Here is a 25,290-nt window from a genome sequence, read left to right on the forward strand (position 1 = left end):
TAACAGAGACCAGACCTGTCATTTATACATAAAGTACATTTCTTTTGTGAACACATTGGTCTGAGAGCTGTTCCACTGAGGCTGGCCTAAAATTGTAATAAATGTCATCTCTAGCCTGGGGGCTCCATTTGCCCAAGCTATAGCTAACCCCTAAAGCAATACCCCTAACAATAATATTTCACAACTGAGAAAATCTGAATCTTTATCCTACCATCAGTAACTTCAACTGGTGCTTTAGTGTATTCAGGTTCTCCCTTCTCCTCCTGGCTCTCCATTGTCTGGCCCATGAAGCCAGTGGAGGCCAACTTCTCCTCATCGGTGGCATGATGAACCCGCTGGGTGATCTCTGGGGTCTGAACCACCACCTCGTCTTCCCCCTGCAGACAAGAGAACACACATTATGATATGATAAATATCACACATTAGCCTACTTACATATCCACCTGCAAGAGAATACACAACATTTTGGGTAAAAGAAAACATGGAGATGATGTATAAAGTTACTAAATTTTTTTATAATAAAATGTTCTGTTGTGATATGAACGTAATGAGGGTAGAGCAGATTAATTCAGACACACATCACAACCAACCGAGACAGTGTGTGGGTGAGTGTGTGTGTGTGTGTGTGTGTGTGTGTGTGTTTATTTGTGTGTACTTGTGTGTGTTGAGAGATGATGTCCGACAGCTGCCGAATAATGGACAATGAGGTGTCACTGCAGTAGAGCAAAACATTGCAGCTTACACAACATTCACACATACATACGCACAGACACACACACACAAACAGAAAGATATATATACACACGCACACACACATAAAGCCAAAACACACACATTACCTGATTACACACATCGAGCACCAGGGCCTGGCTTTCATCATATTTCTGTACTTTACAGGAATTCCTGCAAAACAAGCACATGCAACCAACACAACAGTTAATATCTAAATATAACTAAAAAGCATTAAATTCAATGTTTCTATAACCATAAAGATGCTAACACTTCTGAGCCTTGTTGCATGGCCCTATATCATGTGAGGTGAGCAGCATACATGTATAACACACAGGTGCTGCCCAGCTTCCAAAAGGGATCACAAGACAGGTCATATTAAATAGTGCGTGATTGGCCTCACAAGTCGGGGAGGGACACTGAGGGAGACACGTGCTCCCTCAAAGGTCAGTTCTGACACGACACATGTCTCGATGGGAGTAAAATGGGAAGGGGCATGCGTCAGAGACAGCGTCGATAGTGAGAGTACTTACAACAGAAAACAGAGAAACTTGACTTGTTCAGATTTCCTGAGGTCGAGAGAGGTGGGCGAAAGCAGAGGTTGAGGGGGTAACGCAACAGACAAGAGGAGGAAGGATGAAGGATGAGGGGGGATAGAGCGAGGGATGGGGAGGGTTTTCATAAGGGAACAAAAAACAGGGGGAAGAAACAAACATGTTCAGCTCAACATGTTAGATACTCATCAGATCAGTTTAAGGTTTGAGCAGAAACAGAAGATGCCGACAAACCTGGAAAAGCTAGTTTGAACAGTGCATGCGCACTTTTAACACTCTATTTATAGCCTATATGGGAATGGCATCAATGGTCAGTATGCAGTGTTAAGTGTTTGTCATGTGTTCAAAGCACTGTTTGGTATGCATCCAGACACCGTCACTGTTGATAATAATATGTGATATATATCTTTTATCTTCTGGGGCATGAACGAAGGAATGCAAGCAAGTGGATGGAAATTCAATCACATATCGGTGTAGACTAACCTCTCTTTGCTTTTCTTGGGAATCTGCCTCACTTTCTTCTCACCAGGCAAGTTCCCAGCTTTCTGCTTTACTTCGTCGTTCACTTTCTTCTCGGGCTGAGCGGTGCTACTGGACGATTCCTCTGTGCTCAGGCTTTTGGAGGATTTAAAAGGGTCCACAGAGTCATCAAATGTGTCTGGGTCGAAGCTGTAAGACCCCTTAGGGAGCACAGGAGAGCCGCTCGTGTTGTTGTTACTGCCAAACGGATTGAAGTTCGGGTCATCCCACTGGTTGGGATCAAAGTTATAAGTTCCTGATTTAGGAATAGGAATGTCGTCAAGGTTCAATGGGGCGGCAGAGTCTGAAGCTGGCAAAGAAGTTTCTGTGGGAGGATCTGAAACTGGTTCCGACATTACCTGGGAAATTGATTCTAGTTCTGGTTCTGGTTGAGGGACTGGTTCTGGCTCTGTGGGTTCTGGTGCAGGTTTGCTGGAAGCCTCTTGTCTTTTTGGCCTCTGCTTCTTAGCTGTGAGTTTACTGATTGTCTTTTTCCCACCTAATTTCCTCGGAGGTGGTTTACTGACTGGCCCCTCATCCAGAGCGAACTCCAGAATCACAGGTTTTGTCTCAGGTGAGGCTTCCATCGTCTGTGCTTCTGATGCTGAGCTGTCCTTGCAAACAGGAAATGAGCTACCAGGTTGCTCAAGTCTCGGTAGAGAGTCTGGACTGCATGGGGGAGGAGAGTTTTGGATTTTTGGTCCACCACTGGTAAAAGGGTTAAAGCTCACATCCTGCTGGGTAGGGTCAAAGTTGTATGTGGCATTGGGAACAGGAAGTTCTTGTTCCTCATTTGATTGTCCAAGCTCGTCCAGCGAAACCTTCATCCTCAGGGCCGGAGGCTTAGATTTGCTGGTTTTAGTCTTTCGAATGGGCTCCGTCTGCTTCGGGAGACCATTGCACTCTGGTTCTGAAACAGTAAAAGGTTTTTCCTCAGGGCGATTCAGAGTTTGGCTGGGTGCAGGTTCACTGCTCTGCACTGAGTCCTGGTCCGGTGCTGGGGCAAAAGCAAGGACTCGAGCTGGGGCTGAGATTTGGGAAGGTGCTGGGGCTAAGATTGGGGCAGGAGCTGGGGCTGTGATTGGGGCAGGAGCTAAAGTTAAGATTTTGGCAAGAGCTGTGGCTGTGATTGGGGCAGGAGCTAGGGTTGGGGCTACGGCTACGATCGGGGCTGGAGCTGGGTCTGAGATTGGGGCAAAAGCTGGGGCCGGGGCTGAGATAAAGGCTGGGACTGAGATCGGGGCTGTGGCTGAGATTGGGGGTGGGGTTGAGATTGGGGCAGGTGCTTGGGCTGGGGCTGAGATTGGGGCAGGAGCTGGGGCTGAGATTGGGGCTGGGGCTGAGATTTGGGCAGGAGCTGGGGCTGGTGCTGAGATTGGAGCTGGGGCTGAGATTGGGGCTGAGATTGGGGCTGAGGTTGATATTAGGGCAGCAGTTTGAGCGGGAGCCAGATCAAGGACAGGGTCTGCATGTAGGATGGGTTCTGTGTCCCGGGATGCCTCAGAGGAAGACACTGTGCATTCGGCCTGCTGAGGAGTTTCCTTCACTGAGGAGGAATCAGGGACAAGCATGGAGCCCAGAGCATCTTCAATTTTTTCTTCTTCTAGTGTCTGCATGTTTATTTCCAGTGGGCCCCCCATGGGGACCACAGGCTCATCCTGACCCATGTTGTGTCTAAGAAAACTGTTCTGATCGTCAACCGGAGCTGTCACTATCAGGTGCTCGTCCTGATCCAAGTCTGAAGAAGAAATGAGAGAAAGGAAAAAAACAGAATTAACCCTGAAAATAAAAACATGAAAACCCTTCAGCTGCAAGCAGCAACCTGTCCAATCAGAACATAAACTCTGATGGAAGTGATATCGGATTGGCTCCCTGAAAGCAGGTTACTAGCCAGCCAACTGCTCCACTAGCTGCTGTTGCCATGGCGACGTCTTACTATGAAGGCCGTCACATACCAAGAAGAACATTGGAAAATACAACATAAATAGCTCTATTTACTGTGTTGTATACTGAGGACAGCAGGAACATTGGCTATGATAGTGTAATAATTACCTCCAGGGCTCCTTCTGACACATCAACATATTTCAGTGTGCCCGTCATACCCGCCATATTCATGTAATGTTATGTTGCTAAGAGACTAGCTCTGCCTGCTGTGTTTCTACCTACTTCTACACACATTAGCATGTCTCCCTGAGTGTCATTTTCAAAGTGCTCCTTCCGTCTGACATGCCCATGCAAACACGTCCTCATCTGTATCCACAGTCTATACAATGTTGGTTAAAGAGGTCGTTTGGGCAGAACACGTCACTGCAAAGATTAAACTAACTCAGCTGCAAAATACACTGATCCCAAGGTCTAATTTACCTATTAAAGCATTGTTTTGCACCATTTTGTAAAGATTTTGTCTGCACAAAAAGTGTAACCTATATCTATTCATAGTAGCAGATTTGTTTTCTTTGAAATGAGAAATATCAAGCATCCCGCTGTTCACATAATCAGGTTTTATGTTATGGGACTTTTTGTCACATGGTCTTCCACCGTCTATTAAATATTTATAAAGTGCCATCATGTGTAGACTGATTCTGATGCATTGATGAGGACTTTGGATGAGCAGAGACGCAGAGATCACCATGTTTATATCCGAAAGAAGTTTATAGTGTCACTTCAGCTCTTGGCTGCCAGGATTCGAACCTCCTCCTCCTCCAACAGCTGCAGGGTTAGGGATGTTTGTGGTTACAACAAACATGAACGCCTTCCTCTCTCTGTATCCTGCCTGACCTGCGCAACATACACTTTTGTAAAATGTCGCTGGAGCTGTTTTACCAGAAGATTTTAACTCAGCAGCTTCACTTTCAAGCTCGAAGACTTGATGGCTTCAGCCTGATAACGGTCTTTGTTCGGTCACTCCCCTCACAGTGACCTCTATCAGTGACCAACACAAAGCAGGGCCAACCAAAGCTTTTGTTGAACCTGTTGAATTCCAGAGCAAAGGCCATTCCCACACTCTGCTGCTAACTCCTGCTGTTAGCATTTAACTGACAGTGACAGTGCTTCTGCCATCAACACATCCAAAACCCACCCAAAATTCCTACTCAGTGTGCATACCAGTTTGCATACCAACATGCAGGACAGCTTAACTATCAGGTAACCTCAGGTATCTGTTATCAAGCATTGTGCATTTGATTAATACATAGGAGGTGTGAGTGCTTCTTTGACTGGTTATGAGTAACTGAGCTTCTTATTGAAGCTGAAACGTAGTCTGTAGGTACATTCCTGAGACAGCACACTGCATATGTATCCAATTACTGGGGCATGGTAAACTTGAAACACCGTGTGCACAGTTCACAAACGGTAGTGGAGGTCATATATGCAAAGATTTTAACATTTAAAGACACATTTATAAATAATTTATATTTAATTATTCATTTAAATGTATATATTCAGAAACATGTTCTCATTGTCTAACGCTACAGACCAATACATTCACACATGTGAAGTCTGAGCCTTTTGTGAGTGACATGTGTCTATTCTGCTCAACATGTGCCATGTTAATGAGAACCTGCAGCCATCTGAGGTGTTACTGTAGCGTCTTGGACATCTTACGTCAGCAGTCTGTCTGTCTTTACAGTTGATTTACTCAGCAGTGGCCTCACCTGTTTTCTCTGCATCAGTGTTGTTGTTCTCCAGCTCGCCCAGGATGGTTGCAGGCACGTGGACAGGAGTTGCAGCTTCAGGGGTGCCAAAATTCCCCTCTGAGTCAGAGCTGTGGCAGTCAGAGAGAGTCAGAGAGTTAGAGCGTGAACTTTCCTAACGTTCATGAGATGAGAGAGGAGGACAGAAAAATCCTTACATAACTGAGGAATCACATTACAATACTGAGAACACAGGGTGCACTAAATCTGCTGATCCCCAAAAGCAAAAGTGTGAATTGACTGAACTGTAACAGACCTGCATAGACAGAAATGCACAAAATGCATTTGCACAAAATGCTTCTGACCCTGAAATGGAAATGTGTGTTTATCTGTGAACCCTCATCAAAGGCTGCAATCCAGATGTTCCCCTTGTCACAGAGTTTCATTAGAATAGAGACATGAGGAGGTCAAACTGTCCAGTATTCAATCAACAATCAGAGAAAAGTCATAAAATACAATCGTTCAAGTCTACATAATTATCTTTCTAAATATCTTCCTAACATGACGCCTCATAACAATCAACATGTTTTGCATGTGAACCAGAAACATATTGAATGTAGTAAAACACACAATTGAATGTGTTTAGTGTCATGTATCATTCACTTCATGTCAGCAACGGGGAGACAGTAAAATAAAGTTGAAGTAAAAGAGAAAGAGGAAGTAGGACGGCCTTTTCCTGTTCCACTGAAAGCAACATGCAGCATGATTTATAACATTCTAGAAAAGAGTGATTGTTTAATTTTAAATAAAGATCTGAGTATTGCCTGGGAAAACAGTTTGTAATATATATATATATATATATATATATTCTCAGTCTTTTCCGTGCCGATTTCATTATTTCAACATTAGTGCAATGGCTTTAACTTCAGGAAGCAACATCACACATGTTGACGTTACTCTGGTTGTATAACAACTGATTAACAAGAGAGTCAACATGGATTCTGATATTTGACTTCACACAGCAGTCAATCAATAAAATGTGTTTAAAGAGTGAGCACAAAAGAAGTAGAGCAACAATGCCCAGGATGATAATGGGATCAGGAAAAGAGACACACACGAAACAGTTTCTGGAGCATGTGTCACCTTTGTGTTTCCAGTGATTACATCATTAAATTGTAATGTACCTGACTGGTACCTGACTGGGGTGTGTGTTGTTTCTGTCAAAGCAACAGAAATGTACCACCTGAGAAAAACATTAATTTTAAACACTATCAGAGTATAAAGACCAACCAAACCACAACGTGTGTGTCAACACAACACAACACACACGTCTTTCTCTGTCAATCTCATCTCTGAGACTCCTCACCCTGACAGGTGAGCATAGAAACACACATGCAGAAATGTCCCCTCTTGTGGGAGAACCCACAGTGTCAGTGGTTCCCTGGGCCCCAGCAAAACACTTGCCTGAAGCCTTGAGATCTTTCATCCTCCTCTCTTTCCTCCCCTCTCTCTCCACGTTGCTCGCTGGCCTCCCCCTCTTCATCCTCCCCTTCTCCCCCTCGCACCGCCGTCCACGTCCATTTGGCCCATGACACAGGTGACAGCCACGACATCACTCCTCAGTCCTCTGGGTGGGATCCTCCACCCACTGTCGACTCACTGATGGGTTTTCTTGAAATCAAGAACGGTACTGGTTGTCCTTTTCTACGTGTTTCCTCCTCAGATTTCCACCCTGCTGCCAGTTGGCTCTCACATCTTCCCACAGAGCTCCCTTCTTCACATGAGTTTCCCATGAAAGGAAGGAGATAATTATTTTTCCTTTTTGTATTTTCTCAAAAAGACTTCCTCTGCGTTCTCTTCTCTTATTTTCCCAAGTGACAGTCCCTCTCCTCCTCCTCTCTTCCTCTGTGGCAGAATACCACAGGTCTGATCAGCTGGTTTCCAAAGTGCTGCTCTCACTCTCTTCTCTTCTCTACCCCCTCCAACCGCTCGTTCCATATCAGGCTGCTCCACTGACAGGCAATGCAGAGGGGGGAAGGCAGGGATCTTGAACGCAGCTTCTCTGCACTGAGCCGAATGAGTTCCCCTGTGGTTGGAGATTGGTATCTCCCTGTCAGGCTGCTCTTCTGCTCTGAGGCAGACGGAGGGAGTCAGAAAACAAACACAGGAGGAGGAGGAGAAGGAGGAGGAGGAGGAGTTGTATGATTGGGTCTCCACATTTTACAGTCCAAAGAGAGGTTAGGAATGTGGGGCTGGATTTTCAAAAGCCCCCGTTGCCCCCCCAGGCTTTTAAGCGGTTATCTGTCTCTCCCATCCAGTGGCAGGCAGGCATGCATGACCACGAGAACCTGTTCTGTTGGACAGCCTCAGGTGATCTACCTGAAATTAGTATGAGGTATAGCCTCAGCCTATAGCACTAAACTTCAAAGGCAACAATGGACTTCAATGCACTCATTAGCATCAGGTAAAACCCCATTATTGTTTCTGACAGGGGTACATCGTGAAGACAATTGTGCAGTTAGACAGAATGACATCTCTCATGATGTGTCTGAAACGCCTGAACAGCGTGAGAAGCAGTTTTCTACTTAACTATAGCTGCTTTACATGAAAAAAAGCTCTTAAATGTGTGTCAGCAGAGGATTCATCATGTTGACATATGAAGGCTAAACACGTCATGGAAAAGGACTCTTTAAATAATCATAATCACAACCTCTTCTTCAAATGTGATATGTCTTTAAGTAAGAGCCAATTAGCAGGAGTTATCGAATCTGCCACTCACCTCTTTGATATATGAGTTTTTAAAGCCGTTATGAAACACATATGAGAGGAGAGTGAATGCAGCTTCTGTCCTTATTATATTGGTTCACTTACCCCCCCATCCCAAGTCCATCCTAAAGCAATACTCACAATATGTACACTGACAGAATTATGGCTCTCTACAGTTTGTCCTGCTGTTCATACTTGCTGAAATGTAATCCCCCAGAAACGCTTTCTCACCGTAACTTCTCCCAAGAAAAAGCAAAATGAGGCTTTAGCAGCTGCAGTTATTTATGGGAATATTACAGAGTTACACTGTTATTATCAGAAGTGAACTTTTTGTCATCGTGCCTAGCCTGTACAAGGACAAACTATGCATGGAAACAGACGGGGGGGAATTCTGCTCCAATTTGACTCTTACTTTGGAGAATCCTACCGCTTCGGCTATTTACAATTTACTGAGCCTAACGTTAGCTTCAGCTCAATAAATTAATGACTGTGAAAGACTGTGAAGTTAGACCTACAAAACAATGAAGCAGATGTATCAGCCGAAGATATATCAGTATGTTGACTGACATGTAACAAAGAATATGTAGAAACAACAAACCAGGAATCTCGCCACGTATCTTTCATGAAAAACATCAGTTTCATAGTTTCTTTGGTATATTATATGTCTATGTTACAAAATATATTATTATTGGACAATGCATTGTTTGTTATATTTTAACTTGTATATAACAATATCAGTATCAGCCCATTCACCAACAGGAATATACTGTACATTGTCTTCATTATCTGTAGTGTAAGGAATAATTACAGTCACTATAAACTCTTGCATTGTAAACGTTTAAAAGTGAATGTTTCATTATGGTAGAAAATATGACTGTATCCTTTCATTTGCAGATGGATGAGGAAACAGACAAACCCATGGAAAAGAGAAAGAAGGATTTAAGATACACGCATAGTATTAAGGAGATCAGTCAAAAGCCATGTTTGCAGCAGTGTTTGTATAGCAATTTAGTTACTTTAAAATCAGTGTTGTTTTTCTAGTCCACCTGTATAGTACATGATCTGATGTTTTTGTTTCGCGATTCTTGACGTATAATATGACAAAACATCTTCTGTGCATTTCTTTCAATTATCGACCTCCATTGCCAGAAAGTCAAAGGTTTGGCTCGACCATGCAGCAGCCAAACTCCTCCCAAATTCTCACCCAGCAACAGAGACACACGTGCCTCAGTCGGCCTCACAGTTTCCACATCAGAGCACAAAAGGGGGGAGTGTGTCCACTGCCCATTGCCTGTGGAATATGTGAACTAATCATGTCCAGGTACTAGTAAAGTAGTAGTTTAAAAGATTTTCCTCAGTGCACAAGGATCCGTCTGCGCCTTTATTCTGAGAAGTTAGTTTCTCTTTATTATCTGTAAACAATGATCTCACAAAAGCAGCAGGATTCTCTCTTTTTGAAGTTACTGAGACACAGCTGAAATGTTCATAGGCTCAGGCTTATCAGAACAAAGGATTATCTGTGTTTAAACTGGTCAATAATTCATGATCAATATTTGGATCATACAGTATGTGATTAATAAGTCACAACACATGACAAACCTTATATGGTTTTCACATCTGTGGAGGGTTTTTTCATCAATATGTTGATGTCTGAAAGCGGAAAGAACATTTAAGACTTTGTTTCCATGGACTCACTGTTCATTCCAAGTGACTCTGCAATGGAGCAGTCAGTGAAAACTCATGGTCGCCAAGGATAAGAGGGTTACATAAGAAAGCATTCCTATTACCATCCCTGACATGTAATCATAACATGTTGTTCTAAACAATGAACTAAAGCACACAGTGTTTCAGGCGTACTCAGTGAGGAAACCTTTAGGACTGGAGCTTTTCACGTCTAAAAATAAAGGGCATCATTAAACATCAGTAGGCAGCGTGAGGCAGCTGCGTGTGACTCAAGATAAAGAGACCAACCTATTCTCAAAGGCTCTATCACCACTACTACCACAGCCACCACGGCTCCTGCCAAGAAGTCTGACGCTCCACCAAAATCCAAACACAGCTCAGAAGAGCTCAGGTTTCAAACACGGTGGGAGGAACCTGAAAGGAGTTTTTTGAGAAAGTCATTAAAACGAGAAGGAAAAACAACCTGGCCTTCCCCAACTTATTCTGGAGTTGTTCTCAAGTTCAGGCTGTTACAGTACAACTTTGACTAATGACACAAGTAGGTTTAGTTGTTTCGCCATCATGTAACAATATCTTTCAGACGGGGCTGTAATGTGGCTTCAAAGCTCAGGTGTGTCAAAGAATGCAATGATAAAATGTGCTTATACACACATAATATATTTACTCAGAGTCTACTTTATATTGCTTTAAATAGGAGTTTGCATTAAACATAAGTGTTTTTGTGTTTAAGACTGCAATGAAGCAGCCATAGTATTACATAACAGCCCTTGCTCTGGAGCCTGAAATAAGTCCAGACACATGGAGAGATGGCCTGGTTTTGGCATGTGTCAGCAAACTCTCTGGAGGCATCAGACAGTCCATGTTCTTTTTGTTTTCTTTAATTTTTCAGGATTGGAAACTAATGAGGAGGAAGGAAGTGAGTCCAAAATGTAAGCAGAAGAGTTGTGTTTGTTTGAGGAACAACGGAGGGACGGCAAGGACTGGCAGAGTCCAACAACAACAACTGGTTAATAGTGTAGTTTAGAGCAGTGCTCACTTCTGCCTTATTGTGATAAATATGAGCACAAACTGAACACCACGAGAAGAACACTCACCAACCAACAAAACCTACAGGCAGCTGGCAGAGACCGTTAAGCGTTGGAACCACATCCTGTCAGAAATGACTGTGGGCCCATTCACCAGCCTCATCAGTCAACAGATGGCAGAATCAGTGCTGCATTGACATCTAGTGGTCAAAAAGCACTATAACAACTGAAGAATGCGGAGAATAACCACTGCACAAAATGTTATTGTTACATTATCAATACATATGGTAAGGTAGATGTCGCTGGAGAGCATAAGAAGACACAATACACTGCCTGTTGTAAAACATTTGAAATCTACAAAATAATGTATAGTAACAGCAGAGACAAATAATGATAAAATAAAAGAGCTGGGGCACTTAAAAACTAAAGCTCAATGAGTCCATAAGTTCCTCCCTCACTTTACCACTTTGTTCATCAATTTTTAAAGGCACAAATGTTATACCAATAATAAAAGAGTCGGAAAGAGTCAAAAACAAGAGCAGAAAGACCAGGATTAGTCTTTTACAGTACTTGCTGGGATCCATTAAAACAATGGTTTAATTACATATGTAACATTTCATTTAAAGTTGATATTTTTTATTTCTTGTAAAAACATGACTGAGATTTGCCGCTAGATGGCAATACCTCTTTTCTTGCTGTGACAAATTGACATTACGGAACAGATCCGCCAAACGTGAAGAAGAAGCACTTCCGCTGTGACGCGCTTAGCACTCAGTTAATGGCGGTGGACAGCAGGGTGGACTGTTAACGTTTCCACGGTTATAACTCTGTCTCCTAATCTTCTCAACATGTACCGGAGTGAGTCGGAAAAGCGGAGTGGTTTCAAGATGTTTATTTTCAACTTTCAGGTCGGTTCAGGCGACGCGCTGACGCCGAACTCACATCCGAGGAGCCGGAGAGGAGACAAACGGTGAGAGGGGCTCAATGTGGATGAAGTGCAGCTGCAGGTCCTTCATCAACACATCACACGTCTCTATACTGATACGATCCATGTCTGATCTACACTCAGACCCCTCAGGTCTCCAGGGACTGGTTTACTTTCCCTCCTCAGAGGCAGGGTTTCGCTTATATGCTCCACACACACGGAACAAGCTTCATGTAGAGAACTGCGGGTCCCCTGTGCTTTCCTTTTAGTTAGTTACAGCCTTCTGTTAAATCAAATAATCATTTCTTACACCTCACCGTTACTTTAACTCCTATTTCTTATTTCATCGATTCGTGTCTCTAACCATCCTAATATTTCTGTTGTATTGTCTGATGTTGCTTTTAGACCCTCTTGAGACCTGGTATCAACATCAGTCCTGAGTGTTCCGATAACAAAGGGTCAAGTTCAGGTTCCGAACGCACCTAAATTCAACCGGAATGCGTTTGGTAATGGTCTGGGATACACGTGGCCACAGCTGTTTTGCTATATTTCTCTACTCACGGAGAGAGTTTTACTTATTAATCAAAAGTATTGTTTCACCGCTCAGTATCCATATTAACAACAGTGACCACCATATGTATTTCTGTCTTTCTCAAATGGGTCAAATCTTTCTCTAAAGTAGTTCTACATATGGCAATGATTCATAAAGCCCCAGGCTTTCAACTTGTGATCAGATCTGTCAGGACGGATGGTACCAGGTCTGAACAGGGCCTTCCAGTTTGTCATTATGTCTTTTATATTTCACGTAAAGCTCTCGCCATTGAAAAGTACAAATAAACTTGTTTTGCCAATTTAATGCTGCGTTCTTGAATAACTTAAACATTTGAATTTTCAATCTTCAGTTGCAGTAATGGAGAAGGAAGATGGAGACAAGGACGAGGAGTGTGAAGTGGCTGAGCTGCGTCTGAAAGCAGACTCGCTGAAGCAGGAGCTCAGAGAGTGCAGAGTCGAGCTGGCAAAGTTACAGAAGCAGCTGAATCAGTCTGAGAGGCTCCAGAAGAGCACAGAGAGCTACAACGAAGACCTGAGGAAACAGGTCAGTCCGACACATGCACCCTCAAAGTGTCCTATTCAGAAAACTGATGTGACCACAAGTAGATGGCAGCTTAATTACCAACAACTACTTTATTTGTTCTCCTCTGGTGAATGTTTTATTTCATTAAAGTCTATTAACTGTTGTCACGCTGGCCTTTTGTTTTGTGATTCACAACAAACAGATCATCATGTCAGAAGCATATGAATTCTGAATTCATTGATTTGTTGATCTGAATTATTTTTGTTTCAGGTGGATCAGCTGAGTGCAGAGATTCATGAACGGAAGAAGAAGGATAAAGACAGAGTCACCAGTGAAACTCAGACAGAAGAAAATGTGTGGACAGAAACTGGTGTGTAAATTTCACATGTGTACATTTGTTGGATAGGAGGACAACATCATAAAATAAGAAAACTGTTGCAAATGTTTCGGTATTCTCTTCCAGATTATTACAACTACTACTATGGAAGCTATCCTCAGAACACTGAGTCAGCAGATCCCCAGGAAGGCCTGAACGCAGAAGCATCAGCAGCAGAAGTATCAGCAGAAGCATCAGCAGTGGACGGAGCTGACCAAAGCAAGGCTGCAGAGGTCTCAAACAAAGCAGAACCTGCAGATGAGTCAGCTCAACCTAACAGCAGTGTCACAGTCGCAACAGAGGTCAGTTTATTAAAAAGTTACTTATATTTAAACAGTCACTATGAGAAAAACGTCTTCAATTTCATTTTTAACTCAAGCAAGTACTGATAAGAATTTGTTCATAGATTAAAAATCAAGGTCACAGTGACCTAATGATCTTGGAAATGTGACGTCCGGAGCACCAATAAAGAATTTAATTATATCAGGCATCAACATTCACTTGGAATCAAGGATGATGAGATTTTAATTTGGTGATCAAAGGCCAAGGTCACTATGACCTATAAACCCATTTTTGTATCGTGAACTCTTAGGAAGGCCTCAAGAGAATCCTTTCAAATTTGGCACAAAGAAAGACTGATTAATAGATTTGTTTGAAAATGTCAGTTCAAAGTTTGAGATAAAATGTGATGTCTCTTCCAGGAGGGCGATGCAGGCTCTATAGCTGACATGTTGAGGGCCACTGCTGAACAGGCAATGACACAGACCGGCTTTGTGTTTGATGAGACCACAGGGATGTACTACGATCACAGCACAGGCTTCTACTATGACTCGGTTCGTCAACTGCTGCTGTGTAAAACTTTGGTGTCTATAGCTGAATTCATTTCAGCAGCAATTTGACCGACCAGCCATTTTTCTTCCTCAGGCTAGTCAGTTGTACTACGATGCCAACACAGGCATTTACTACTACTGCGAAGCAGAAAGTGGCCGATATCAGTTTCATTCCAGGATCGAGCTTCCTGCTGCACAGACCGGTGTGGAGCCTTGTTCAGACGTCTACACTGCTGAGAAGAAAAGCAGGAAGTTGAAGAAAGGGCTCAAGAAAACGTCACACCAGGACGATAAGGTATTTAAAAAACAAATCTTTCATTGATCCATGTTATAGTCATTTTATTCTTTGTTGCTGACAGCTGCCATTTGGCTTTCTACCGTTGCCCAAACAAGACCTCTGGACCTTGTTAGTCTCAGTCTTCAAACACTTGCTTGTTGTATTAATTTGAGGCTAATTCACTGAAAGAATATTCCTCTGACCTAGGTGCAAGAGGTGACTAGCTCTTTGGCTAAAATGAAGATTTCCTCTCGCTGGAAAATCGCTGCGCACAGAGGTACATTTTTAATACCACCATTAAGGTCTTAGAAATATTTACACTTATTTCTCCTACCATCATTGAAATAGTAAAAATGTTGTACATTTCACCAACAAATAAATCCCATATACAGTTTTATTAAAGGCATCTTTACTACAAACTACACCTTTAATACTATTAACTTATTATAAATATATTCTTACAAAACTTAACAGAGTTAAAAGGTTTGAGTTTGGATCGTATAAGTCTGTACGATGTTTCACAGTTTTTAACTGTTAACATGTTTGAAGTGATCATTACTTCTCTACTGTGTTGTAAACATGACTCAAGGTTTTTAGTCATCCTTTGTATAAATCTTCTCACAAACTAATATTGGGATGACAGAGGATTTTCCTGTTAAGCCTCACATAATTTGGTTGAGGTCTATGATGAGCTGTGTTTGAAGACTGAGATCGTGCACTGTGCCAGAAGGCAACGGAGCTACAGTACAAAGCCAGCTGGCCTGCTGTCAGTGAACATCACTGAAGGTGGTAATCACACCATTGACTCTCTGATGGCAGGAACTAACGTTCGATGAGATGAGGTTGGAACAAGAAGATATTGAATGGGTCGAGCTGAAAACAACCAAGAGAGACACTGAATCCCGGAAACTGAAGCGCAGGTCTCACAGTGCAGACTTGGCTCCGCGCCGGGAGGAGAGCGATAAATCTTCGAAGAGGAAGAAGCTGAAAAACGGTTCACGGCACGATGACAAAGGAAGATCAAAGAAGAAAAGCAAGAAATCAGAAAAGAAGAAGAAGAAAAAGAAAAAGAGCCAGACTCGAAGTGATGACTCGGAGGGGAATAGCGAACCGGAGGAGGGCGAGATCACAGAGTCTGAGAAAGACAAGTGGGAGTCTACTCCTTCGATCTCATCGTCGTCTGAATCCCCCTCCCAGGAATCTGAGATGGAGACTCCGAGTCAGGAAGGTGAGAGGAGAGACCAGACGGATTTAGCACCTGTCCAGGGTGCACATGTTCTCTATTAGTTCTTGTGGGGTTTAAGCTGGTAATAACTTGATTTGTTTTTATTGTCTTAACTTTTTGGTGGTTGTATTTTTCTTGCAGTAAATGCAAACATTTGGCCGCCATGTGTAAGAGTGACAGTAGTCAGGTCTCCTGTGCTGCAGGTGGGCACTCTGTTCATCATCACTGCCGATTGTCCGGCCACCATCGGCAGGTCTGTGTAATTTTCTCTCTCTTACGTGTCAAGTGCCAACATAAGTTTTATCTCAGTTAAAATGTATACTTTCATACCAAGGACTTTAAAATGTGTGTGTTTGATAATAAGAGGATGAATCGTTAGTGCTAAGGCTGAAAATACTGAGCCACCTGGCTTTTACACACTTTGAGTAGTACTAGTATTTGAGGTGCAACAGATCCCGAACTCACAGTGCAGATTAGATTATTTTTTGTATTGTTTGCATTCCAGGTGTTCAATGTTTTAAACTAAATTAGTAATTGATATCTCAGTGTGTCCTAACGGCTCGTGAGACTCCTTGTTGACAAAGTGCTGTTTTCTATTGCAGAGAGAAAGACATGGATCATGCAATCCGAATACCAGAGATGGGAGTCAGCAAGGTAACGCTCTTCACTTCTTTGCTTCCTGAGGGAAGATTATCGTTCATTGGAGTAATACGTGGTCGTGTGATGTTTCTAACTGTTGTTCGGTTTCAGTTCCATGCAGAGGTGCACTTTGACCAGGAGCAACAGAGCTATGCGCTGGTGGACCAGGGAAGCCAGAACGGAACAGTCATCAATGGCAACCGAATCTTACAGGTCAGCCTTTTTCTTCTCTCAAATAAATTAGGAAAACTTGAAGCTAGCAGTGACATCATTATCAATATTTCTATTTCAACAGCCCAAAGCAATAAGTGAGCCGCAAGTGTTGATGCACGGCGATGAGGTGAAGATGGGAGAGACTGTTCTCTCTTTCCATATCCACTCAGGCACTGACACCTGTGATGGATGTGAGCCAGGGCAGGTGATGGCCCACCTCAGCAAGTACAAGAGAGAGGAGAACACAGGTGAGCAACCTTGAGAGGAAACCAAGTCACAGAAGAATATATTTCTGGCTTAGAATCATGAAACAGCAGTGATATACTTCACTTAAATCTCACTGTTTTTCATAAAGGCCCTGCTCCCACCAAAGAGGATAAAGAAGCCCTGAGACAGAAGGAGCTGAAACAGTTGAAGGCCAAATATGGTCTGCAGGTCAGTGCTGGCAGCAGTAGACAGGTTAATCCCTCAATTCTTCTTTATGCAGCCATTCACCTCTGTGTTTTCTGTAAACAGAGCAATGAGGAGACCAAAGCCATGAAGAACCCCAAATATATGGACCGAGCAGAGTCTCGTCGACAGACAGTGGGCAGCGAGGGGGTTTTCCAAAGAGATGATGCTCCTGCTTCTGTCCACAAGTAAGTCCGTTGTTGAATGCTGCTGAAGAATGTAAATTATAGATTTGAGTGGTAACTGTCAATTATGATTTTCCTCTGAAAGGGAGATCAGTGAAGTCAATAGAGGACGGAAGATGCTGGAAAAGATGGGCTGGAAGAAAGGAGAGGGACTGGGCAAAGGAGGAAGTGGAATGAAAAACCCAGTAAGAGCGCCTTACTGACTGGAGATGTCGAACTGTAACATCTGCTTTAACATAGATGTACTCCAAAACAGCAAAGATATTTGATTTTCTTTCTTCTTTTTTCTCATTTCTTTCTCCACAGATTGAATTGAAAATCAGGAAGTCTCAGTCAGGTCTTGGAGCTGGTGCAGCCATGTCTCTAGACAGTGTCTCTATCACCCAGTCAAAGTCCCAGAAGAACTGGGAGAAAGCCAGAGAGCGATTTGCTGATACGTTCGAGCCTGACGCATCGGTCCCCAAAACACAGAGCAGCTCCCCCAAAGCCTGGGTGAAAGCAGAAGAGACTGACACCACCAACTCACAGACAGACAGCCAAAGTTAGGAAGAAGATGCATATATGTACCCTGGAAATTAAGAGCTGAGTGCTTTTTTCCTCAGTTTGTTCTCTAGTGTACCGGTTGAAAACCCCAGCAACCAACGAAGTCCAACCTCTAACTTTGTTCTGTTGAGAGCAGAGTGTGACCATCAGTGTTTGGCACCAGATTTGAACTAGTTTGATGAAAACATTGATCAATTGAAGTCATTTTAATTTTCTCAGTTTTTTTTTAATGCCATTTTAAGAGTATCATCTTTGTTTACGGTTTCCATGGTGGCAGTGATTTCTTATTGATCAGGTAAAATCCTCTTCTGAAGAAGAGACGTGTATGGCAGCAGAGTAAACAACTCTGCTGATCTGGCGCAACAGTGGGAGATTCCACAAATTTAGGAATAGATTGAATAAGAATTTCCAATAAAACATGTATATTCATCCAACTTTCACATTGTCATGTGGTTATTTGTTGAAGAAATATTAGATGCATTTCAAAGCCAAACTTTTATATAAATTAGGGATTAACTTCATTCACACAATGATTCTTCTGTCATTTGTAAAACGCTGTCTATCAACCAGTTGTCCAGAGCTTGTGAAAGTCAGCCGCTGTGTTTGCAGAATGTTTCTGCCTGTGCTCCATAAGTGAATAATGTGGGATGTTTTCGGGCCACAACACTGGAAGTGAAGCTCCTGACAGTGTTTCACAGACCCATGTGTCTGTAGTCAAACCAACACAGGGCAGATCTGCTGCTGTGCCTGCCAGAACAAAGAGGACGTGGATCGCCTCAAGCAAATATTGACACAGTGAAGCTACATTTCTCACAATGACATCATACTGGGATGAGACAACTGTGGATCTGCTCAGACAGCCCTGTCAACTGGATCATGTGTCAAAACACCAAACCCCTTAACATGTTGCACCTTTAAAAATGCATTTTCTGAACATTGTGAAAGATCAGATTACATTTGTTTGTCATTGCTGTTTTTGTTGCTGCGTTCACACAAAGCCACGTATTTGTTCAACGTCAGTAAGCAAACATATTGTACAGTCCGTCCATATGAAGTGTGACGTGTGAACTGAGGATTCATTTTGAGGCTGTGTGAATATTTGCATGTGAGTGCAAATGTGCGCCCGAACGGAGGCCATTCATACCACAGGGAAGAACAAATTCAACCAGCCACACGTTTTGTGTTATAGTTCCAGGTATCGGTTCACCTGGAAACAACCGAAAAGTGTTATTTGTTACTAGCTCAGGTACAAGAAGCACAAGTTCATGTCAACAAATAGAAAAGTAAATGGTGGTGGACTTTGCACTACAACCTGTTTCAAACAGGTGAGTGATTTGACTCACATGCTGCTGCTGTTGTGACTCCTTGAGCTGGCCCTCCTGCTGCTCTTCTGACTAAAAGATCCACCCATTCTGATCCCCTCTCGCTCAAGTCACTGGACACACACACTGGTACGGGTGTGTATCCCGTCTGTTCAGTGGGAAGCACTGGTTCTCTGTTGTCACATTTCTTCCTCTCTCTCTCTCTGTGCAGGTAGGTCCCTCCCTGCTGGAGTCTCCTCCCTCAGCCTCCTGTCAGCAGCTGATACTGCAGTGTAATAAAGTTGGGAGGGAACGACTTGTGTCCTGTGTGTCCGGTTGTGTTGGTTAGAAAGTGTCCGCCATAAAGATATGTTGTGAGTCATGAGATATAGTGGGAATTCATTCTTGTGTGAGTATGTGGCTCAGGGCTCTTTCAGAGATCAAGCTTGACCAGTTCCTAACACTGCAAAGACGATCAGAGGAACACTGGGCCTCTGTTCTTTCAAGTGCGTTCATAATTTCTATTTTTCTGCAAAACAAAAAGTGATTCTTTGTGCTCAGAGGATGAAATCAGCTGATGTGTTTTCATGGTCTGATGTATGGTAACGAAAACATGCTAATAAATGAACATTCTTAGTGTTTGTGGCCCATGTTAAAATAAACAGTGTTGAGCTCTGTCAGTTATTGTTGCAGTGAGAAAATATGGGTATTCCTGAGACGACCCTGTTTCCTCACATCGTACTCTCACAGGCAAGTGGCAACAGGTTCTCTTTAGGTCGAAGTTTGAAGTTGAAACAGATTCTCGGCTATCTAACTGACATGTTGTCATGGTGTGCTACTTTGAATCTTAGAGGTTTAAGAAAGCAGGAAGACATTTTGTTGATTCACCACATCTGTGTTACAGGATCTATGTCGGTGTGCCACAGGTGTGATGACAGTTTTTATGTTAATACCAACGGGAACATTTTAACACAGTTGCTAAAATGTTCTGCTGCTGTGTCTGACTGTCTAAAAGTCGCCTGATGGCTTCAAGCTGAACACAGGTCAAAGGTCATGGAGCATATAGGCCCCCTCGGTCATACCACACATACATAAACCATAAACCCAATCACACTGAGATGTTAATACACTGGTGTGCTGTATTTTTAAATCCGCTCAGACAAAGAAGAGGGAAGCGTCTCTTGTCTGCAGATAACAGAGGAGTGTCTGTACAAATGTTTCAGGTTTTCGGAGGATGTTCAAGACACAAATTATCAAGATGAGCCAGAGATGCTTATCACTGAAAAGTATTTTCTGTCCATTTTTGTCTTTTTTAATGAATAGGAGTTAAGCTTTACGGAATGAACGAATCAGGAACTGTAGAGGACATAGTTTGGATTAGATTCAATTAGATTTATTTAATGTAATGAAATGATTCAAAAGACCTTTTTAATTGACTTATTGTAAATGAGGTTAAATCAAACCAACTGACATAGACAAGTACATTAGTTGAGTATATAAAGTCAAATATATTAAATGAATTTGATTTTGTTGAATTTATTACTTCATAATTTATATATATGTATATTGAAATCATTAATTTAATGTATTTTAATTTAACTATATTTATTAGGTTGAATAAATTAGATTAAAGGTGTATTTAATTAAAGTATACTAAACAAAACAATTAGTAGAATATATTGAATTAATTGCTTATCATTAAATTTATGTAAATGATAAATTAGTTGATCCAAAATGAGTGAAACTAAATAAACAATTCAATACTTTAATACCAGCCTCTTTATGGATCCTTAACTTCAGCCTGATCTCTCTAATTCTTCAAATGAAACAATCTGAGAAGAAAAACTCATTCTTCAGTTGGTCCAGATCTGCCACTGAGAGAAACACGACATCAGCTGGTCGACTCTGAACACGACTGTACACTCCCTGTCTTCCCTGCTCTGTGTTGTAGCAACCACACAATATAAGAGCAAGAGCAACTCTGCAACTTCATCATCATCCATGGTTTCCCGACAAAAGACAGGACTAAAGTTTTCCATCATGGTCGAGGGTTGGGCTTGGCTGTGCTACAAGCATCGGTCAGTGGAGTCTGTAATTTTGGAAAATGTACCTCAGAAATAGAGTTCAGTGAACAGCACGTCATGATGGTTTTCAACTGAGTTTCGTTGTGTTCAGAGCTGGTCTGGTGTGTTGCGTTACACAGGGCTGACCACAGCGTGTTGCACTTTGAAATGCTGCTAACAATGTGTTCATCTGAGTGAGTCAATGTGCGGCACAGCAAAGTCCTTGTACAATGCAGTGCACATACAACCAGGGTGATGGGAGTGATCCCAGTCACGTAATGAAAACACAGTAGCTCCATAGATAGATGGAAGATTGGGATCTTTGCAGTCCACTCCATTAAGTTCTTTGGTGTTCAGATCACGAGATGACTTTAGAAACTTCTTGTAGGAAACAATTAGGCTCATTAACTAGAAGGTCACTCAGCAGAGTGATTACCTCCGCCGAGGTCCAACAGTCTCCTTAAGAAACCACATTCAAATTAACTAGATCCGGATTTTTATTTGGATCTGCACCAAATTGCTCAATGTCATGAATATCAGACCCCTACAGATGCCGGATTTCTTTCATCGAGATTCATGAATTATTATCTGAGAAATAAACAAAAATGTAAAAAGAAACTTGCTCACAATGTTTAATGAGCTCTTCATTGGATAATGATCCAACCCTCAACAGAGTTTCATGGAAATCGTCGGACATTTTTTGTGCAATACTGCTAACAAAGAAATCAAGCACAGACAAAACAAGAACCGCCTTGGCAGAGGTAAATACAATGATGCATATCTTCCACTGTCTGTTACACATAGTCCCTCCCTCTTCTATCCAACTCTTTTGATTAGAGGCATGGAACACACACACACTTCCCATCAGACTCAGTCAGCCCTCTGAGCCACATCCGTGTGGCTAAATTTGAACTTTTTACATATTAGAGTAAAGCTCTCAGTCTGAAGACACAAGATTATACAAATTTAAAAAGTGACCTTGGACAGTAGTCAAAACAGTGTCCGGCTCAGTGAAAATGCATTTGTTGTGTGTGAGTGACCATGGGAGGAGAAGAGAGATCAGGAAGTGGTGGTGGGGGGGGGGGGGTTTAAGCGCTTCCATAAGTTCACAGGTCATCCAACTTGATCTCTCCGGCTGAGAGGAAATGATCCTCATTCCAAGCACATTCCAATGGAAATACGTTTTTCACTCAGAAAAGAAGGCTCATATAAAATCACTTTTGAGATTTAAAAAAAAGGAAATTTGATTTCCCCCTCCAGTCTTTTGCTAAATGTTTGTTTGTATAAAAAAATGTAGCAGATTACTCGTCCAAGTCGTCATGAGGATTGTATTTGTGCATGTGAGGGAGAAATGACCCATGTTAGTAATATCATACATGTGAAGGGTTCCATACATTCAGACCTAAATTCCTTTCCTCCAAACTGAATGGAAATTCCATCAGAGCGGCTTCCTCCCAGCGAGTGACTGAGTCAGAGCCGCTGTTGAATGTCTTCATGTCCGCTCCTGCTCCGGGCCCCAAGCCTCTGGGTGTGTCTCCCTGTGACCTCATCTCCACAGAAAAATCCTCCGGAAACAGCAGCAGCACAAACAGCCCACATGATGCTGCCTCCTCGCAACTTGTCCACAACCACAAACCAGACAGTCTGTGGAGAAACATCTCGCTCGGCTCATCACATCAACAACGCTGTTGGTGGTGCCTGTTCATTCAAGCGGAGTGAGTGTGTGTGTGTGTGTGTGTGTCTGTGAGTGTGTAAAGACTACAGCATCCTGTTTATGCAGCCTGGTGACTGCTACCTACTGTGAGAAGCTTAACAACTCCTCAAACTTTCAATATCAACCTTCACTGCTCTTTCCAAAGTTCTCACGTGGTAAAACTTTCGGTTAGTCTTCACAAAAACAGCTTAAATGAAACAAACTGCTTTACACCTCAGGGCATCACACTCCCCACAAACTGCTGGCTCATCCAGTGAGAGGAATTATACATTTGTGAAAAGAAGCTTTGTGTTCATGCAAAAGACAAAAGCTCCGGCAGCAGGACCTTTAAACACCAGACACAGCACATTCAACGAGTCATTGGACACACAGCCATCCAAAAAGCAGCAGATCAATACTATAGCACAGTTTACTAACGCAAAGATCCTGTGTATTTTAATCAAAACTGATAACGGTGTCCTTGACTGGCTCCCAGCTGTCACACTGTGAGTGTCAGTGTAAATCATACCTGGACCTCTCAGAGGATTGACGAGCTGTGACCTCCTTCACGGTGGATGGAGATGAAGTCCTGCATGGGTCAGGGACAGATGTCCTTCAGGGAGACGGAGTTCAGAGTGCTGGTGGAGTTGCTGCTCTCGGAGTGAAAATACTTGTCTCCCGTGTGTGACGGAGCTCAGCCCATGTGGCTGGATGGGAAATGGGAAATGAACCGTCTGGGCAAAGAGCCAAGAGCAGAGTAGGTTTTAAAGACACAGCAGTTTCAGTGCTATGTCAGGTTTGGTTCCACTTTCACTGTGGAAGTTACAAGTAAAGATAGTTCTGCTGCTGCAGCTTTTCATTAGGGCCAGAGCATCGAATGGGAGGCCCTATTGGAATTGTAAGGATTTTTACTATAATTATTATTTCCCTTTGGGGGACTTTTTCAGGGTCTGGATATGCTAAAAGAATCAGGAAACTTTTCAGGAATTTCAAAACCTACAGAACTAAGTCAAAGATCGATTTTTCATCACCGGGTTTAACCGTGTTGTGGTGTCAAAGTTTGATTAGGCTACACACTATCAAAACACGAGGTTCTCTAACTCTGACATACAAGGTCCAATCGAGTCTAAACTAGACATGTAAGACAAGAGTACCGGCCTGATGTCATCTAAACAGAAATTATGACTTAAAAAAACAATAAAATAATAATTAATTAAAAAAATTAAATAAAAAAATATTTTCATTGCTCATTTTCATGATGTGATTTTTACCTCAGACAAATAATTCCCTGGGTATCATAGTTTTAAAGTTTGAATTATTATCTTAATGATATCGACCACCTCATCAGTCGATACACTGTGCAGAACTAAGACTTTCATCATGACCTGGTGTCTCCCTCTAGTGTCTTTTTTGGAGAAGGCAACAACAGCAGAGAGCCTTTCTACACATCTCCCTGTTGCAGAACATGGAATCGGGGAGACTGGGATCCAACCATCGACCTTCTGCAGGCACGTGCACAGACATTTTCGGGGGGCAGGTGCTCAAACCCAAAAAAGGGCACCCATCGCCAAAATTGTTTGCTGCAAATTTTGTAAATGAGATAAATCAATATATCAATATATCAATATATATCAATATACCTCACCAGACTGTCATGTAGCTCAACTTAAGACCTACCTTTCAATAATTACGATTTTAAATTAAACAAAACTACTGAACTTGTCTTATTTGTAGAACAGTAAAACTGCCTTTAAATTGTCTGTCTGTCTGCCTGCCTGCCTGCCTGCCTGCCTGTCTGTCTGTCTGTATCTCTCTCCCTCTCTCTCTTCATTAAACATGACAAACGTCAGTAAACAGCTGGACAAGGCTTTGAAATCACAGAGTTTTTGTTTATTTTTTAGGAAACGTCGGACCTGTTGCGACGTAATGTTTTCAGCGGCGCTAATGTTGTGGTTAATTTATCACCAAACAACGTCGGGGGTTTGTCTGATCCTGCGGGCATTGTTGTGCAAGTTCACACCTCTCATGAACTAGTTCATAGTTCAGTTCATGTCATAGTTTTAAGGTGGAAAGTGAGAATGAAAGACTTAACTTGTTAAAGAAAACCTTATCCATCACTGCCCCTTGCCTTTACTGTCGGAATCTTTATCAGACAGTGTGTAAAAATCCCTCTATGCTTTCTCTTGCCATCTGTGTATGAGACAGATAGCTGTTGTGTTGCAGGTATGGCCTGCCCCTTTAAGGAAAGTTTGTAGTGTGTGACGTAGTGCACCTGGGTATTGTGGGAAAATACGCTAAAAGTGTGTTTATGTAACGATAAGTTACGGACCACCTAGAGGTGATGCGAGTGTTGCTCCTGTTGTATATCCGAGAAATGAAGTGGCCACATTCCAAGTAAAGAAACATCTCCTCCTCCTTCTTCACGGAGCGGTCCGGACGGCTGGTTACCGGCCAGACAGCGAGCCAAGATATCCAGTGACAGGGGCGGCTCCTGGTACAGGCTACATAGGAGACTGATTTATCATGACGTGACACATGCAATGAAAAACAATATATTAATGTCAAACCATCATCCTCTAACCCCGGG

The 25,290-nt window shown here is 42.5% G+C and overlaps 2 protein-coding genes across 5 annotated transcripts in view; one reads left to right on the forward strand and one right to left on the reverse strand.

Annotated features, from left to right (window-relative positions):
• Positions 1 to 23,373, reverse strand: part of tacc1 (transforming, acidic coiled-coil containing protein 1) — a 28,425-nt gene extending 5,052 nt beyond the window's left edge. Inside the window, exons 1-5 of one of the 3 annotated variants that reach the window (XM_062398207.1) lie at positions 23,233 to 23,373; positions 5,456 to 5,565; positions 1,767 to 3,540; positions 840 to 903; positions 212 to 377 (exon numbers count right to left, since the gene is read on the reverse strand). In XM_062398207.1, coding sequence (XP_062254191.1) covers positions 212 to 377; positions 840 to 903; positions 1,767 to 3,469 — 1,933 coding nt within the window. In that variant the 5' untranslated portion in view covers positions 3,470 to 3,540; positions 5,456 to 5,565; positions 23,233 to 23,373. Of the gene's footprint in view, positions 1 to 211; positions 378 to 839; positions 904 to 1,766; positions 3,541 to 5,455; positions 5,566 to 6,898; positions 7,533 to 18,989; positions 19,155 to 23,232 lie in introns of those variants that run through there. The other 2 variants (XM_062398206.1, XM_062398205.1) reach the window with 2 other exon arrangements.
• Positions 11,608 to 18,080, forward strand: aggf1 (angiogenic factor with G patch and FHA domains 1). Of its 2 annotated transcripts, XM_062398203.1 has the most exons (16): positions 11,608 to 11,726; positions 11,817 to 11,878; positions 12,736 to 12,929; positions 13,179 to 13,278; positions 13,372 to 13,586; positions 13,986 to 14,117; positions 14,209 to 14,409; positions 15,211 to 15,619; positions 15,758 to 15,869; positions 16,219 to 16,270; positions 16,367 to 16,468; positions 16,551 to 16,716; positions 16,824 to 16,903; positions 16,985 to 17,106; positions 17,189 to 17,288; positions 17,410 to 18,080. In XM_062398203.1, the coding sequence occupies exons 3-16, from the start codon at positions 12,744 to 12,746 to the stop codon at positions 17,647 to 17,649; spliced, it is 2,217 nt and encodes a 738-aa protein (XP_062254187.1). In that variant the 5' UTR covers positions 11,608 to 11,726; positions 11,817 to 11,878; positions 12,736 to 12,743; the 3' UTR covers positions 17,650 to 18,080. The 2 variants fall into 2 exon arrangements, with proteins under 2 accessions (XP_062254187.1, XP_062254188.1); XM_062398204.1 differs by lacking the exon at positions 15,211 to 15,619 and adding an exon at positions 14,599 to 14,668 and having other exon boundaries at positions 11,663 to 11,878.
• Positions 23,374 to 25,290: the final 1,917 nt, after the last annotated feature.

The sequence above is a fragment of the Platichthys flesus genome, chromosome 2 (assembly GCF_949316205.1).
Source record: "Platichthys flesus chromosome 2, fPlaFle2.1, whole genome shotgun sequence".
Lineage (NCBI taxonomy): Eukaryota > Metazoa > Chordata > Actinopteri > Pleuronectiformes > Pleuronectidae > Platichthys > Platichthys flesus.

Coding starts and splice junctions, on each gene's coding strand:
- aggf1 (XM_062398203.1), top strand. CDS start 12,744: ATGGAGAAGGAAGATGGAGACAAGGACGAGGAGTGTGAAGTGGCTGAG. Junction 15,870..16,218: donor TGTCCGGCCACCATCGGCAG/GTCTGTGTAATT, acceptor TTTCTATTGCAG/AGAGAAAGACATGGATCATG. Junction 16,469..16,550: donor ATGGCAACCGAATCTTACAG/GTCAGCCTTTTT, acceptor CTATTTCAACAG/CCCAAAGCAATAAGTGAGCC.